This window comes from Salmo salar, chromosome 04 (assembly GCF_965601325.2).
Source record: "Salmo salar chromosome 04, fSalSal1, whole genome shotgun sequence".
Lineage (NCBI taxonomy): Eukaryota > Metazoa > Chordata > Actinopteri > Salmoniformes > Salmonidae > Salmo > Salmo salar.
The window spans coordinates 24,749,476-24,767,356 of record NC_138294.1 but is presented as its reverse complement, the minus strand read 5'-3'; the positions used below and the strand labels follow the sequence as shown (position 1 = coordinate 24,767,356).

Below are 17,881 nucleotides of genomic sequence, written 5' to 3'. Positions count from 1 at the left end.
TGGTATGAGTGGTCTGGTGCTCCGTCAAATAGTTTGCGCTAGCGAATCGGTTCCCACATGTAGGGCAAGCGTACGACTTGTCGCCATCCGTCCTAATGCTCGCCCTCCCACGTTGTGACCCAATGACACCAGAGGAGGTAGAAGCACGTGCCACCACCCTCAGGTGGTTAGTCTTTGAGCTCCCTCCTCAAGCCATTGTTTGGGTGTTGTTGGGATTGTGTGCTGTTTTATAGGCTAGGTACCTCTCGTGGTGAACGCCCATCCTGGCCTATCTGTATCGGTGGCGTAACCCTGAGGTAACTGAGTAAGGCTAGACCCAGGACCAGGCTTTCTATGAATCCAGTCACCAGGCATTAAATGATATCCTGAGGGAGAAGACAGACTTCCTGTTAGACTCCCACCAGGGGGGTCTCCCACCTCGCTCTGTGAAGGCTGAAGACCAGGGTGACCTACTCTCCATCTGCCCCAGGACCTGTTCATCCCTGCATTGAGACTGTGAAGATTAGGGTCTGGGCTGGCGACTGGATCTCTGACTGGAGGCTCTGTCTGACCACCAGGATTGAGGTTGTTCAGTCCACAGGTTCTGGTGGAGTCTCTGTCCCACGCGGTTGGGTCCTGGTTCCGACTCGGGAAGGAAAAGTGATGGCTACTGATCCATGGTTCTGATCCGGGGCTAATACTTTGGAAAAGGTTCATTACGTTAAAAAGGCTTCACTATTTTATGTCAAGTAAACATGAATTAAGGCACTATCTTATCTTACTATAAAACACCAGCATCAACCTATAGGGACATAGTTGTCACTCTTCATCAGTGAAGCATTTTTACAGACACCATCACACCAACCATCACCATATCATCTACTCTGTCTCATCATACTCATTCTTTCTTCAGTTCATCTCATCCAGTTCCCTTCTACATCCAAAACCAACAGAATTAACTACAAACAAACTAACTAGCACTGTTACATTTCACTATACATGGGCCATGTGCATTTTCTGCTGGTGTATCCTGAGATAGCTCCTTTCTGAGAACCTTTTCCCACATTGTGTACAGGCGAATGGCCTCTCTCCCGTGTGCATCTTCAGGTGCATCTTCAGCTGGTGCTTGTGGGAGAACCTCTTCTCACACTGGGGGCAGCTGTAGGGTTTCTCCCCTGTGTGGACCCTCTGGTGCCTCTTCAGCTTGGATGAGTGTGAGAAACTGGCCCGGCACAGGTGGCAGCCGAACGGTTTCTCCTCCATGTGCATCCTCTGGTGGATTTCCACCTGTTTGGGGAAACTGAAGGCTTTCCCACAGAATGAACACGGGAAGCGCTTCTCTTTGCCACCAGATCTACTGATAGCGTTACTACTACTGTCATTTGTCAATGGGCTGGTGTAGACATTTACTGTTAAGGCACTGGCATTGTCTGAGGTCTGGTTTAACAGGAGACTGTGAGGAGGATGAAGGCCAGGGAGTGTCTGTGTTGTGGCAGGGTCCATGTTCCAGTTGATAGATCCTATAGAAGGCAGGCTGAAGGCAGCACCTGTTAGGGGGTTAACCTGAGGCGCCATCAGTCTCTCTGAATCACAACTATAGGAGCAGGATGGAGCATCGCTAGCCGAGTCTGTCTCTGTTCGTTCCTGCTGCATACGAACCTGGCCTCCCTGTCCCCGCAGACCAAATCTACGCCTCGCACTGGTCTCAACCTTTCTCTTGTCATGGAGACTAAGTTCGTATGTTGTTTTGTGTTCCACTGTCTATTTCTGGTTGTGGTTAACAGTGTTCTTCCACAGCCCAGAGGTGAGGACGCTGTCCCATCCACTGACCTCCACTATTTTGTCTCTGGTCCTGGCCTGCTCAGTGATGTTGCCCTTGGCTGCACCGGTCTGGGTTTGGGAATCCAAGATGGCCACCCAGTCTCCTCTGTTAGCCTCCAGCCATCCACCTGCAGGAAGACTTTAGACTTTAAAAGCATGGCAGAGAAAACTCTACATATGTTTTTTTTGTAAATTAACTACTCAAGTTCAAACATTGTGTTTTTGTAAGTAAACATAAGTTGCTGTAGGCTATATGGATTTCTCCCTTACTTTGCTCCCCCATCTTTAGTCCACTCAGCAGATCAATGCTCTCTGGTCCATCTTCTATTGTCTCCTCTTTGACCAGCAGCAGATCAGGCTTCCCATCCTCCATGTCTACTGACTGTAAGAGATACAGAGTGAGAGGATGTTGGATCAAGAAATATGATATGAGCACCCTGCTATGGAGCATCTTCTGAGGGATTGCTATGAGTACTATGCACTATTTAATTGTTTGATAATTGAAAGGAATTGTCCCAAACTTAAGACAAAATTAATCCATATCTGGGCCCATATCCACAAAGAGTCTCAAGTCCCCACCTGTCTACATGGTCTTATGTATTGTTATCTGAAAGGGAAAACCGATCCTAGATCAGCACTCCTACTCTGAGAGGCTTTGTGTATACAGGCCCTGACCTAATACCATACAGACAGTAGTTCAGTGGGCTCACCTCAGTGAGACTGTAGGTGGTCCTGTGCTGCTCAGCTGGTTCCTCTGTGGATTCAGGAGGAGGTGTAGTCTGGTTGTCCTCCATGACCATGGTCCCCTCAGTGTTCCTCAGATCCTCCTCACACCCCTCCTCCTTCACCAGCAGCACCTCTGGACCATCCTCCTCCTGGAAGAGAGAGGTGATGCAGATTACACAGACATACACTCCCGCAGGTACGTACACACAGATAATAAACACACTTTCAACGTAGTGTTAACCTGTCCCCACTACGTTTGAGTCCTATACTGTAGTTACAAAATTACTTCATTGTTGTTAAGCACATCATGGTGGACATAAATATGTTGTGGGTAAAGATGTGTCAGCTACGGTAAGTCAAGTCATCATCAGACAAACCTGACTAAACTATTTTGACGTGTACAGTAGGTGTTTGTTAGTGTATGTGTAATTATATTTAAGTGTATATTGGTTATAAAGCGTGAGATCAAATGTGATGTATATTAAAGAGAGTTGATATATATTAAAGAGAGTCAATGAAAGTCTTAAAATGAAAAGTTCAATTTTGTGTTTATTAAACATGAACAAGTTTTAAATACACCATATGAAAACCACACAAACTGCATACATTTTCTCATTAAAAGTGTCTTGGCAAAAATTCAGTAGTGGAATGAAAGTAATGAAATACCATTTAAGACTTTTTAGACCTGTAAACATGTAAGACTTTTTAGACCTTATAAATCACACAATGTCTGGATGCTAAATTTTACCCAGGAATATTCAACACTAAAATATGTTACTCGTTTTTCCAAATGCATCTGTGGATCTTTTCTACTAACAACCAACGAAAATGAATCTTTCTCTTTAAATGCAGGGTTTGTCTAAACGTCAAAAGCGATCGAGTGGAATGTTTACTTTCTATGTTTTTGTGGAATGATTTTTCTGTTGGTGTATCCTGAGGTAGCTCCTTTCTGAGAACCTCTTCCTGCATTGTGTACAGGCGAACGGCCTCTCTCCCGTGTGGACCTTCAGGTGCATCTTCAGGTTGCCAGACTGGGCGAAACACATGTGACACTGGGGGCAGCTGTAGGGTTTCTCCCCTGTGTGGACCCTCTGGTGCCGCTTCAAGTTGCCAGCCTCAGCGAATCGCATGTGACACTGGGTACAGCTGAAGGGTTTCTCCCCTGTGTGGACCCTCTGGTGGATCTCCACCTTCTGGAGGCAGCTGAAGCCTTTGTTACAGAACATGCAGAGGAACCGTTTGACTTTACTACCGCCTGATGTTGGTCCCCCTCCCTGAGCCTTGGCCTTTTGAACCTTTGAGTTCAATACCTGATCGGAAGGCCCCATAGACGTGGACACTGGTTCGTGATCCCTGAGTGTGTGTAAAGGGGAGTGGGTCGTGACATCTGGATTTGTCTCTAAGCTTTCCCTGTAATCTAAGAAATCTCTGCCTTGTGAATGTCCTTCTCCTAAGTGAGTCTCATTCCATATCAGAGGAACACCGCCCTCAACTTTCACAGTCATCTCATCTATGGCAATAACCTCCTCTTTCTTATCTTGGCACCCTTCAGAGTATAGACTACTACTGTACTGGTTCCATTCCCCTCTAGACAGATCAGTCTGTGTCTCTAAACCCAAGGTCATTTTTCCAGGGTCCATCTCTGTAGCGTAAGAACAAGACGGATAATTGACAGTCTCTAACGCGTCAACTGAGTCCTGATGGGAATGAACCGTCCTCGGGCTACCATAAAGAAAATACTCTGAGCCGGGAGCAGGAGGACAGCCCAGTCTCTCTGGGTCTGATCTGTGGTCAGATCCTGTGTGTAAGAGCCTTCGTGATACAGTTAAAGTCTCGGTGTCTGTCTCTGACTTGAGGACGGCCTTCGGTGTTCCACTGACATCCATAACGCTGCGTCGGGTCCTGGGGTGGGGCGTGGTGGCGAGGTCGTCCATAGCTACAGGGGGTGCCATTCCAGCTGCTGCTCCAGTCTGGATGTCTCTGCTGTGTTGTGGGTCGTCTCCTTCAGTCCTCTCCTGCTTGACCAGAGACGATCCTCCAGGACCTGCAGCCTCTGCAGACTGACAAAAGAAGAGATTAGGTTATCGGTACATGAGTTTAATTGGATAACAATCAGGGAAGATAATAACAATGTCATCAGGAAGTCACACGAGCTCCCATATGGCAGATAAATAAGGATGACCATGTAAGCAAATGAATGGCTAAGGAGAGCCTTTCTGAAATAAACAAGCCACATTTGATGTACTTTCATTTTGAATGTTACACTATGACACTGACCTCTATCACGATAACATGCTGGGTTGAGGTTCCACTCCCCTCATCAACAGTGATTGGTTGGTCATCTCTCCACGCATTGTGTCCCACTGGCTTCACAATGCTCCTGTGGCCTACAGTGAAATGTCCTTCACCTAAGAGAGTGATTAGGGGAAAAGTGGTGGTTAAATTAGGTACTGCCAATGCTCAATGTATATTTTACAATATTGACACCTTCTACAATTGGCAAGGAAACACTTCTCAAATTCTTGAAATACCATTTATTGATCAATGTATTGTGTTCCATGCATCACATTATTTTCATTGAGTAGATAATAGGAAATTCAGTAAATCAATAATCTGGACCAAGACCCAATTCTGGTTAACACATCTGCAGAAGGTAACGGAGCTATTAAATGAACGGCGACAGGTCGCGCAGACTCAGCCTTGTGCAAAATGTATCTCTTGCCATTCCTCTGTATCGATCGACGACCTTGACACTACTGGGACGACTGGCGGGGACGCGCTCCCGTGCCACCTTCCAGTCCAGTAGCTGTAGTTTCCTCCGCAACCCCCTGTTTTCTTTCTGGCTTTGAGACATTTCCAAACGAAACACTTTATAGTCGTCGTCTACGAGTTTACAGATCTCTGCCACGGCTGCATTCGCTAGCACCTCCATAATGGAGGCTATTTGAGTGTGAAAAACCATACAGTTAGCCATTGTTAGCAACTAGCTAGCGTTACGTAGCTCTATCAACCAGGTCCTGTCTCCAGCGCGAATTAAAGACCACCTGCGATAAGTATATGATGCTGTGCAGTTAAAATAGTCATATTTTGAGTTCCATGATGTTAATAAACGTCTAAATAACAACAAACAACGCTAATGTAAAAATGGCAAATTACTGTTCACTTCCGTTTTCTACTTCTTCTTTGGTATCATGGTGTTTGTGCATGCCTCCACCTACTGTGTGATCGATCACGTTACATTTTGTGATACAAAAATAAAAAATGGGGAAAAGGGGAGGGGGGGAAAACACCAACTAACCCTACACATATATACCACTATTTTATTAAACAAATAAAAATCACCTCACAATTCCACTACTTTAATGGTTTGGGAGAATGGGACTCTCATTCAACAGACCTTGTAACTCTTCTCCAGTAAAACCTGGTAAACCCAAGTACTTAGCTGCTGCCACCACAACATATTTTCTGTGGTTTATGTTCCATTTCTGCGGTACAGTTGATAACCATGGCAATGAATGCTAAGAAGCCAACCTTACTGAAGCACAAATTCGTATCACTCTGTATTGGCCAAGGCCCTTGACCCATCATCCTCTGCTCTCCCTGGCAACCTCAACCTGTCTCTTGCACCGGGCACTTCTGATCCCCAGTAACATGGGCACCCCCACTTTTCAACCTACACATTCCTTTGTCCCTTGCCCTCCTGCACACATTTCACATTTTGGAATCTCACCCCTAAATACTGCTGCAACATGACCATAAGCTTGGCATCTGAAACACCTTAGTGGGTTCGGCGCAAAAGCTCTCACGGGATAACTGACATATCCCAACATGACTATCAGGAAAAGACTGCTTCAAAACTCAAAAAGGACAGACAGTTTCTCCTCAGTTTCACGACGCTCGCCAGAGGGAATCTTCAATTTTAGTTGCACCACCCCAGTAACCACTCCTTTCAAAGGCAAGTCACATGTCTTGTCCCTAGGCACGTAACACAAAGAAACACAGACAGAACAAACACAGAAAACCATCACAAGTCCATTTCGAGCTACCATCACCAATTTAACAGTTCCCAACTTATTTTTACCCAGCCTGAGACCACATATGGGTCAGCCAAAAGGCAGGGATCCACTTTCTCCAAAAATGTCACTCCCACTGGGCCCGAATCATCCTTTGCATGACCATCGGGGCGAGGCTTGGACTCGGAGGTCCTTCACCACACCTGCCACCAGAGGTAAGTCATCTTCACTCTTGTCAGGTTAAATTCCTGAGCCATCAGACAGCAGAATACGGTTTGTACTTGGCGACATTCTTCCTCAACACACATCTTCCCACTGCACTTCGCTCTTCTACTTATTCCTTGCAGTCCATAACCACGTCTCCCCGTTTACCACGCTCATGCCGCGCCATCATCCGCTGTACTGCTTGCAGCACACACACTGATGGCCTTTGTCCAATACCCACCTTCTGTTCCTTAGCCCAATCTATCTCTGGCCTCTCCATGCTTCCAAAACTTGCCACAGTTGTGTCAGGTTTCCTCCTGGGGTTAAAAAACCCCCAATGTAAATAGTAAATTCATACGTGGTATTGACAAACTTAATCCACACAACTAAAAATATTTAAAAAATGTACAATACCCCCAATTATTCTGTCCTTCAAAGCTCCATATCTCCCTTCCCAGGCTCTGGGTCCTGAGCGGGTGGTACGGCTCGTGACAATACTCCATGCAACTCCTCCGTTAAGAGGTCTTCCACACCCAGGAACCAAAAAACAAGTCTGTGTCATGTGAGAATGTGAGCATACCGCATACCTAGATGCTCAACTGAGGGACTTAGTAATACGTTTAAAAAACTCTTACCCCAGGACACTTCAAAGGATGATAATAAAATAATCAGCTAAAGAATCGTTCCCCTGCATACATCTCAAGTCACAATTTCTCCCTGTTGTGGACACTCCTATGTCTGATAAGGTAACTCAAAAAGGAGAAGCTCTTGTAACACAGCTTACACTTGAAGGGCCTCTCCTTGATGTGAACGGTCTGGTGCTTTGTCACAGTTCACCTTGGAAAAGGGCTTCCCACATGTGGGGCGGGTGTATAGCTTGTCTGCGTCCGTCCTAACCAGAGGTAGAAACAGGAGCCACCACACTAAGGTGGTTAGTCTTTTAGCTCCCTCCTCTTGCCATTGTTTGGGTGTGGTTGGGATTGTGTGCTGTGTTATAGGCTAGGTACCTCTTGTGGTGAACACCCATCCAAACCTTGTCTGTATTGGTGGGGTAACCATGAGGTAACCGAGGAAGGATAGACCCAGGTCCAGGCCTTCTATGAACCCAGTCACCAGGCATTAGACAAGATCCTGAAGGAGAAGACAGACTTGCTGAAAGACTCCCACCAGGGTAGTCTCCCACCACTCTGTGTGAAGTCTGAAGCCCAGGGTGACCTGCTCTGTTTATCATGGATGCTGTGGTGTTTGTTTGTTCGTATCATAGGAACAGGAGGGTCTATTTCTAGCAAACTGTTACTGTAGGACCTAAGCCTTCAGAGGGACCAAAAATCTACCAATAGCCTACATGGTATCTTCTGTAGTCGGACGATTCAAGTTATAGCGAAGGAAGAGCAATGCATTTGTGACATTATGAATGAATCAAACAGCTCCTGGTCTCTCTTCGGGCTGCCGCTTACACAGAACCAGCAGACACAAATGTAACACATCAGAAAATAATGCGACCAGCAAAACAAAAACCACTGTTTACACAACCTACTGTAGCCTAACACCACTATCACACCATCACCAACAGCGACAACAATAGTGACACATCAAAGGTGACAGGCTCGTGGTGCTGAAAGGACAGCGACCATAATACATGCACACTCCATGGCTAAAAGAGAGCGCGGTTTTGGTCAAACGCATAGATACGTCAGATAAACAGCATCAAATAGTGTTAAAGAATAAGCAGCCATTAATTAACAAAAACATTCAAATCGATCTATATATTCTCTCTTGAAGGCTTAGAAAGCCCTCAAGGTTCCCAGGGTGACATGCTCTGCTTATCATGGACACTGTGGTGTTTGTATCATATGAACAGGAGGGTCTATCTCTTTCAGCCCCAGGCTCTGCTCCATCTCTGCACTGAGACTGTAAAGAGAAGGGTCTGGGCTGCAGACTGGATCCCTGGCTGGAGCCTCGGTCTCTCTGATGACCACCAGGACTGAGTATGTTCAGTCTACCTGTCCACTGGTTGTGCTCTGTGTGGTGGTGGAGACTCTGTATCTCGCAGTTCGGTCCTGGTTCCGACTCGGGAAGGAACAGCGATGACTCCTGATCCGGGGACAGGTTTTGTGATCAGCCGCTTCAGAGATCCTGTCACTGCCCTAAAACAAATTGTACAGAAGAGCATATAAAGGTTTTTAAGTCTTTGCTGAACAAGACATATATAAAATGTTAACCACAGTAAGGCCCATCTCTAACAATGTGAATCAAGTACCTAACAATATGGAGTCATTGGAGTTTATTATAAAAATTGTCCATATGTGTTGATTCAAGAATTAAGTATAATGTTTTGGTTTGACTGAGATGAGGGAAACTCAGTCCCTGCAATGATACAAAAATAACCAAGTCAGGCAGCACAGTCAATTTTGTATTTAATTTGAAAAAAAGGGTCATACATTCACATAGTAACCTGGTGTACAATACTTTTATTGTACAAAACAATACATGACAAGTAGAATAACTTTTCTCAGCATAGTAACACTTGACCTTTTCTGTAAATCTCGCTTTGATCAAAAACATTTTAGAATAGTTTTTGAAAAGATTCAACATTACATTACACACATCTTCACTACTTTATGTCAAGTAAACATGAATTAAGGCACTATCATTTCCTCATAAAACACCAGCATCACACACCATAAGGTTGTCACTCTTCATCGGTGAAGCATTTTTACAGACACCATCACCCCAACCATCACCATATCACCTACTCTGCCTCATCCTACTCATTCTTTCCTCAGTTCACCTCATCCAGTTCCATACTACAACCCAAACCAACAGAATTAACTAAACAAACTAAATAGCACTACAGTGCCTTCAGAAAGTATTCACACCCCTTGAATCTTTCCACATTGTTGTGTTACAAAGTGGGATTAAAATGGATTTGTCATTTTTTGTCAATGATTTACAAAAAATATATTGAAAACACTAATATACTGTTTCTACATTATATAAGTATTCAACCCCCCGAGTCGATACCTGTTAGAATCACGTTTGGCAGCGATTACAGCTGTGAGTTTTTCTGAGTAAGTCTAAGAGCTTTCCACACCTGGACTGTGCAACATTTGTCCATTATTTAAAAAAATAATAATCTTCAAGCTGTCTCAAATTGGTTGTTGATCATTGCTAGACAACCATTTTCAGGTCTTGCCATAGATTTAAGCAGATAAGTCAAAACTGTAACTCGGCCACTCAGGAACATTCATTGTCTTCTTGGCAAGCAACTACAGTGTAGATTTGGCCTTATATATTTTGGGTTATTGTCCTGCTGAAAGGTGAATTCATCTCCCAGTGTCTCGCGGAAAGCAGACTGAACCAGGTTTTCTAGGATTTTGCCTGTGCTTAGCTCCATTCCTTTTCTTTTTTATCCTGAAAAATTCCCCGTTCCTTAACAATTACAAGCATACCCATAACATGATGTAGCCAGAATGATGCTTGAAAATATAGAGTTGTACTCAGTAATGTGTTTTATTGGATTTGCCCCAAACATAACTTTTTGTCCAGAAAAACTAAGTGTTAATTGCTTTGTCAAGTTTTTTGCAAACAGGATGTATGTTTTGGAATGTTTAGGCTTCCTTCTTTTAACTCTATCAATTAGGTTAGCATTGTGGAGTAACTACAATGCTGTTGATCCATTCTCAGTTTTATCATATCACATTCATTAAACTCTGTAACTATTTTAAAGTCACCATTGGCCCCATGGTGAAATCCCTGAGTGGTTTCCTTCCTCTCTGGCAACTAAGTTAGGAAGGACGCCTGTATCTTTGTAGTAACTGGGTGTATTGATACATCATCCAAAGTGTAAATAATAACTTAACAATGCTCAAAGAGATATTCAATGTCTTCTTTTTTTATTTGTACCCATAAACCAATAGGTATGGTTCTTTGCGAGGCATTGGAAAACCTCCCTGGTCTTTGTGGTTGAAACTGTGTTTGAAATTCATTGCTCGATTGGAGGACCTTAAATATAATTGTATGTGTGGGGTACAGAGATGAGGTAGTCATAAAAATGTTTTATGTTAAACCCTATCTTTGCACACAGTGTGAGTCCATGCAATTTATGAGACTTGTTAAGCACATTTGTACTCCTGACCTTATTTAGGCTTGCCATAACAAAAGGGGTTGAACACTTACTCAAGAGATTTCAGCTTTTCATTAATTTTTTTTTGCAAACATTTCTAAAAAAATAATTACACTTTGAAATGATGGGATATTGTGTGTAGGCCAGTGACCAAAACAACATTTAATAAATTATAAATTCAGGCTGTAACACAACAAAAATTGAAAATAAATCTAGGAAAACCTTCTGAAGGCAGTGTACATATTTGACTATACAAGCTCTGTGTGCATTTTCTGTTGGTGTATCCTCAGGTAGCTCCTCTCTGAGAACATCTTCTCGCAGTGCGTACAGGTGAACGCCATCTATCCTGTGTGGACCTTCAGGTGCATCTTCATATTGTGCTGGCGGGAGAACCTCTTCTCACACTGGGGGCAGCTGTACGGTTTCTCACCTGTGTGGACCCTCAGGTGCCTCTTTAGGTTGGACGAGTCAGAAAAACTGGCCCGGCACAGGTGGCAGCCAAAAGATTTCTCCCCTGTGTACATCTTCTGGTGGAGCTCCACCTGTTGGGGGAAACTGAAGGCTTTCCCACAGAATGAACACAGGAAGCACTTCTCTTAGGCGCCTACACCTTTACTGATTCCATCTCTATTACCATCATTTGTAAATGGGCTTGCGTAGCCATTTAGTGTTTTGGCATTATCTGAGCTATGGTTTAACATTAGGAGAGTGTGAGGAGGACGAAGGCCAGGAAGTGTCTGTGTTGTCGCAGGGTCCATGTTCCAGTTGATAGATCCTATAGAAGGCAGGCTGAAGGCAGCACCTGTTAGGGGGTTAACCTGAGGCGCCATCAGTCTCTGAATCACAACTATAGGAGCAGGACGGAGCATCGCTAGCCGAGTCAGTGCCTGGTCTCTCCCCCTGCATACGGACACCTCCCTGTCCCCGAAGATCAAATCTACTCCTCGTCCTGGTCTCAGCCAGTCTGTTGTCATGGAGACTAAGTTCGGTTGTTGTTTTGTGTTCGACTGTCTGTTTCTGGTTGTGGTTAACAGTGTTGTTCCCCAGTTCAGAGTTGAAGATGCTGTCCCATCCACTGACCTCCACTATGTCGCCTCTGATCCTGGCCTGCTCAGTGATATTATCCACTGGACCCTTGGCACCACTCTGGGTCTGGGAACCCAAGATGGCCGCCCAGTCTCCTCTGTTAGCCTCCAGCCAACCACCTGCAGGAAGCATTTAGAAAACATGGCAGAGAAAACTTTACATGTGGAGTTTGTTTGTTAGTTACCTGGGCCCGGTTTCCCAAAAGCATCTTAAGGCTACGTTCATCGTTAGAACCGTCGTAAGAGCATCGTTAATCTGTTTCCCAAAACCATCATTACTAAAGTTGCTCTTAAAAAAAAACTCGTTATTTAACGACTGCCTCAGACCACTTGTAGAACAGCTAAGTATGTCGTTAGATGCTTTTTTGCCCATCCGCATCACTTTATACACAAAATCAAAATTTTTATCGGTCTTTCTGTGACAGCCGACAACTTCAGAACGAATGTGACAGTGACTACAAAAGTACAAATACAAAGTTGCTCATTTCTTTGCGTAACAAGCGACGGATATAAAGATGCTTCAAATGAAAACCCAGATGACTGTATTAAAAGAAATACAGTAAGCCTATAGGCTACATATACCTATATTTTGAATGTTAATTCAATTCAGTTTTATTTAGCTATTTGTATGCTACTGTCTGTAATTTTTGCCTCAATATATTTCATGATGTGTAACATGTGCGCAATGATGTTCCAAATCTTGATCTAGTGCATTATTATTGGGTGAGCTTTAGAATAAGCCACCTCAATATTTGTAGCCATAGGTGACAATATCTCTAGGAGCTGATCCGTGATCAGTATTGTGGAACAACTGCTTTGCTTTATCTTGGCCAGGTCGCAGTCGTAAATTAGAACTTGTTCTCAACTGGCCTACCTGGTTAAATAAAGGTTACATTTTATTTATTTTTTAAATCAGAAGATGCCACATAGCAGGGGGCTCATATCAGATTTCTTGATCCAACATCCTCTCACTCTGTATCTCTTACAGTCAGTAGACATGGAGGATGGGAAGCCTGATCTGCTGCTAGTCAAAGAGGAGACAATAGAAGATGGACCAGAGAGCATTGATCTGCTGAGTGGACTAAAGATGGGGGAGCAAGGTAAGGGAGACATACATATTGCCTACATACAGTAATAGATCTTCAGTGGGAATAGTAATACATATAGCCTACATACAGTAATAGATCTTCAATGGGAATAGTGATGCATCTGGCTATTATTTTATTTTTGTCTTTCATAAAATGAAGTTAATACAACATATTTACATATAAAAACACAATGTATGAACATGACCAGGATTTCCCTATAGGGATAGAACTTAGGCTTACAAGTTTTTTTTACCAATGCATCTTTCTTACAATAGTCTAAGATGTAACGTGCGTTTCCCCAAAACCCTGCACAGAGAGAACGTTCGCTAAATGCATTGTTCAGGCATGTGTCGATACTGATAGGATCGAAAGAAACGCAGTGCTGCTGTCAGATCAGCGTTCTCCCTTTCCAATCTTACCTTAACATTTGAATAATTGTTTTATTTCACCATTATTTAAATAGGCACGTCAGTTAAGAACAAATTCTTATTTACAATGACGGCCTAGGAACAGTGGGTTAACTGCCTTGTTCAGGGGCAGAACGACAGATTTTTACCTTGTCAGCTCAGGGATTCTATCTAGCAACCTTTCGGTTACTGTCCCAACGCTCTAACCACTAGGCTACCTGCCGCCCCAATTGGGGATTGAGGGATTGGTATGAGTAATTGGGCATTGAGGGATTGGTATGAGTAATAAACTATCATGTTAGTTGATTTGATACTATACAAAAATATAAAACGCAACATGCAACAATTTCAAAGATTTTACGGAGTGACAGTTCTTATAAGGAAATCTGTCAATTGAAATACATTCAGTAGGCCCTAATCTATGGATTTCACATGACTGGGAATACAGATATGCATATGTTGGTCACAGATACCTTAAAAAAAAGGTAGGGGCATGGATCAGAAAACCAGTCAGTATCTGGTGTGACCACCATTTGCCTCGTGCAGCGCGATCTCTTTTGCATAAACTTGATCAGGCTGTTGATTGTGGCCTGTGGAATGTTGTCCCATTCCCCTTCAATGGCTGTGTAAAGTTGCTGGATATTGGTGGGAACTGGAACACTGTCGTACAAGTCGATCCAGAGCATCCCAAACATGCTCAATGGGTGACATGTCTGGTGAGTATGCGGGCCATGGAAGAACTGGGAAATGTTCAGCTTCCAGGAATTGTGTACAGATCCTTGCGACATGGGGCAGTGCATTATCATTCTGAAACATGAGGTGATGGAGGAAAGATAAATTGCAAGACAATGGGCCTTAGGATCTTGTCACGGCATCTTTGTGCATTCAAATTGCCATTGATAAAATGCAATTGTGTTCGTTGTCTGTAGCTTATGCTTTCCCTTAGCATAACCCCATCGCCATCATGAGGCACTCCGTTCAGAACGTTGACATCAGCAAACCGCTTGCCCACACAACACCATTCATGCTGTCTGCCATCTGCCCAGTACAGTTTAAACCGGGATTCATGCATGAAGAGCACTCTTCTTCAGTGTGCCAGTGTCCATCAAAGGTGAGCATTTGCCCACTGAAGTTGTTTCTGACACCAAACTGCAGTCAGGTCTTCCCTGAGAAAGTTTCTGACAATTTTTGCAGAAACACTGATGCAAACCCACAGTTTCATCAGCTGTCCAGGTGGCTGGTCTTAGATGATCCCTCAGGTGAAGAAGCTGGATGTGGAAGTCCTGGGCTGGCATGGTTACACATGGTCTGCAGTTGTGAGGCCGGTTGGACGTAGTGCCAAATTTTCTAAAATGAACATTCAATTCTCTGGCAACAGCTTTGATGGACATTCCTGCAATCACATTTTAGAGTGGCCTTTTATTGTCCCCAGCACAAGGTGCACCTGTGTAATGATCATGCCGTTTAATCATCTTCTTGCTATGACACACCTGTCAGGTGGATGGATTATCTTGGCAACGGAGAAATGCTCACCAACAGGAATGTAAATAAATATATGCACCGCATTTGAGAGAATACATTTTTTTGGAAGATTTCTGTAATCTTATTTCAGCTCGAAGTTTACCTAGTTCCCCAGTTGAGTGTTTGTAAATAGCACAACAGGAGAAAGCGGGAGCAGGTAAGTCCAGTTGTGTTTTGACAGGGGTCGCGTTTTATATTGAAAGTCAACAGTGCGTTTTTGCTTCAATAGAGTGATCAGGGACGTGCAACTAGAGTTTTCCTTCACTGAAAATATATTAGTGCAACACAAAATAGCTTAATTTTCATCGGATGACAACAGAAGTGCAACGCTATTTGGCTGGCAGCCACACAAGTAAACGAGGTTACAATGAGAAAGCAAGGTCTTTTTTTCAAAAACAACGGATGGCCATCATCTTTCTAATGTTTAGGCCTATCATACAAAGAATGTAGCCAGTTACATTTCCTAATGTTTTGCTTAAAGTTAGTCTTGCATTTTACCGGAGAAAGATAGGCTGGCTAAACCAAGAAATGTACCTGAGAAAAAAAAACTACACATCAGTCGGAGTACTGTCTGCTGAATGCCTGTTCGTGAATTCTCATTCGAGAGGTGCAACTGAAGTACAAAATTGCTGATGCCAAGCAGAAATTACAATAACAAGCATTTTAGATCTGCGTTTACAAAACGCAGCAAGATATCTGCGGTTTTCTTCCTGCATAAAAAACACTGAATTATGCGTTAGCACGACCCCTAGTTTAACTTGCTAAGTAAGTGTCTGCAATAACACAATATGATGCCCCAACACCTTATCTTTCTGCCATGTTTGACAAGTCAAAGCCATTTCGATTAGTTATTTGTACAGCTGCCACTTACCTTGATTTCCTTGCATTTCTCTTCTCAGAGCAGGCAGGCCCATCGCCCTAGCGACTCCAGCTGTAGACATGCTGCTTGAGAGCCAGTCAGTACTGCATGTATCAAAACTTTGTTCATTTGCATAATGTCTCTCATTCGCTTGTAAATGTCCAAACTCAACAAAATGACATTCGGAAGTTCCTACCTATATTATGTTTAACTTTATCACCTGTCTTTGCGATTAGTCTTTTTTTAAAGTTTGCGCTTGTTAGCATATTTAGCTAGCAGCCTCCATGGAAATTCGCTATTAATTGTGACAATTTTGTTAGCATTCTAGTAAGAGAGAAGGACAGTATGACGATATGAAAATCTGGATACCGCCCAACCCTATTTAAGTGTAGAGAATCATTGTACCATCTAAACTACTGTGAAATATCTGGTCAATACCCCAAAAATATTTTCTGCTGTTTGAAGCTGGTATGCAAAACCATAAGAACGCTAAGCAGAGAAATGGCGAACATAGAACATATCTAGTGCTTCTTAGACTTGCTTTCAATGAGAATGACAGATATATAACTGACATTTAAGTGAATTTGGTGGGGTCGCCCAAAAAATGTACATAGGCAGCATTGATGGTTTGATAATGATGGACTTTCAACATGGTGTGTTTACCTATCCCCACTGTAGTTAAAGAATGACTTCATTGTTGTTAAACCCATCATGGTGTACATAAATATGACGTGGGTAAAAAACAAGTCAGCTATGATAAATCAAAAAATCTTCATGAGACAAACCTGACTAAACAACTTGTGTACAGTAGGTGTTTGTGTGGGTATGTGTAGGTATATTTAGTAAGTGTATATTGGTTATAAAGTGCTGTAGTGTGTATGCAGAATAGGATGAGATGTATACTAAAGCGAGTTTCACTGAAAGTCTTAGAATGAAAAGTCCCATTTTGTGTTTATTAACCCTTTCCCCTCAGCCCGTTATTCCGTATACGGGTTGAAAATACAAGATTGTCATTGATAAGCGCCTAAATTGGAATGCTGTGGCTGTACAGAAACATGCTATACATGACGTCAGAGCTCCGCTTCCCATCACTGTATGGGATTTGACTGACATCCGTTAAAAACCTGAGCACTGCGCAACAAGATGTCCCCATCCCTCCTGTTAATTGGGCTACTTTAGCACATTTGTTGTCTGAGTGAGGAGAATGCTGGAAATTGAGTCAATGTGTTCAGAAAGATGAGACGTTGAGGATTATAATAAATACCACTGTCATACAAGCAAACCACACACCTGTGAGTCCAAATGTGCACTTCACATTTCCATATTTGAAAACTCATGTAATTTACAGTATCAACATTTATGATCGCTATGTTTGATCCACAGTTACAAAGATGACATGCGTTATACCCTGGGTTGTCCTGAACACAATGAGCCTGTTTGTCGTACTGTGAAGAATCTTAGCCGCGCAACACGCACTTGAATGCACTCATGACTCCATTCTATGTGCACCAAAATTACAATCTGTTTGTCTGAAGTGCCTTTTGAAAGCCTAACACTGTATTAGCTAGTCATGTCGGCAATAGACTAAGGTGTCAAATGAGGGTACTTCGTGACCTTGGGAGTATAAGGTTCTATCTGCGCAACGCATAGTTTTGAGATGGTGAGCATCAAAGTTCACATACCAGATCTGAGAACTGTTTTGTAATGAATTCTGATTTCATAACCCAATAAGGTCCTCACTTTAACTTCATCGGGGTAGGGGGCAGTATTTTGATGTCCGGATGAAGAAGGTGCCCAGAGTAAACTGCCTGCTACTCAGGCCCAGAAGCTAATATATGCATATTATTAGTAGATTTGGATAGAAAACACAGTTTCTAAAACTGTTTGAATGATGTCTGTGAGTATAACAGAACTCATATGACAGGCAAAAACCTGAGAAACAAATCCAACCAGGAAGTGTGGAAATCTGAGGTTTGTAGTTTTAAGTGATTGCCTATCTAATATACAGTGTCTGTGGGGTCATTTTGCACTTGCTAAGGCTTCCACTAGATG

General features: G+C 43.1%; 2 protein-coding genes across 2 annotated transcripts; both read right to left on the bottom strand.

The window, feature by feature from the left end:
• Positions 1 to 972: 972 nt before the first annotated feature.
• LOC123742531 (uncharacterized) lies at positions 973 to 1,730 on the bottom strand. Its single transcript, XM_045717595.1, has one exon. The coding sequence runs from the start codon at positions 1,630 to 1,632 to the stop codon at positions 973 to 975; it is 660 nt and encodes a 219-aa protein (XP_045573551.1). The 5' UTR covers positions 1,633 to 1,730.
• A 1,325-nt stretch (positions 1,731 to 3,055) lies between these two features.
• LOC106602419 (uncharacterized) lies at positions 3,056 to 8,859 on the bottom strand. The gene is made up of 3 exons (XM_082973870.1): positions 8,747 to 8,859; positions 4,804 to 4,934; positions 3,056 to 4,586 (listed from the first exon to the last, which is right to left on the bottom strand). The coding sequence occupies exon 3, from the start codon at positions 4,476 to 4,478 to the stop codon at positions 3,423 to 3,425; it is 1,056 nt and encodes a 351-aa protein (XP_082829996.1). The 5' UTR covers positions 4,479 to 4,586; positions 4,804 to 4,934; positions 8,747 to 8,859; the 3' UTR covers positions 3,056 to 3,422.
• Between the last annotated feature and the right edge of the window lie 9,022 nt (positions 8,860 to 17,881).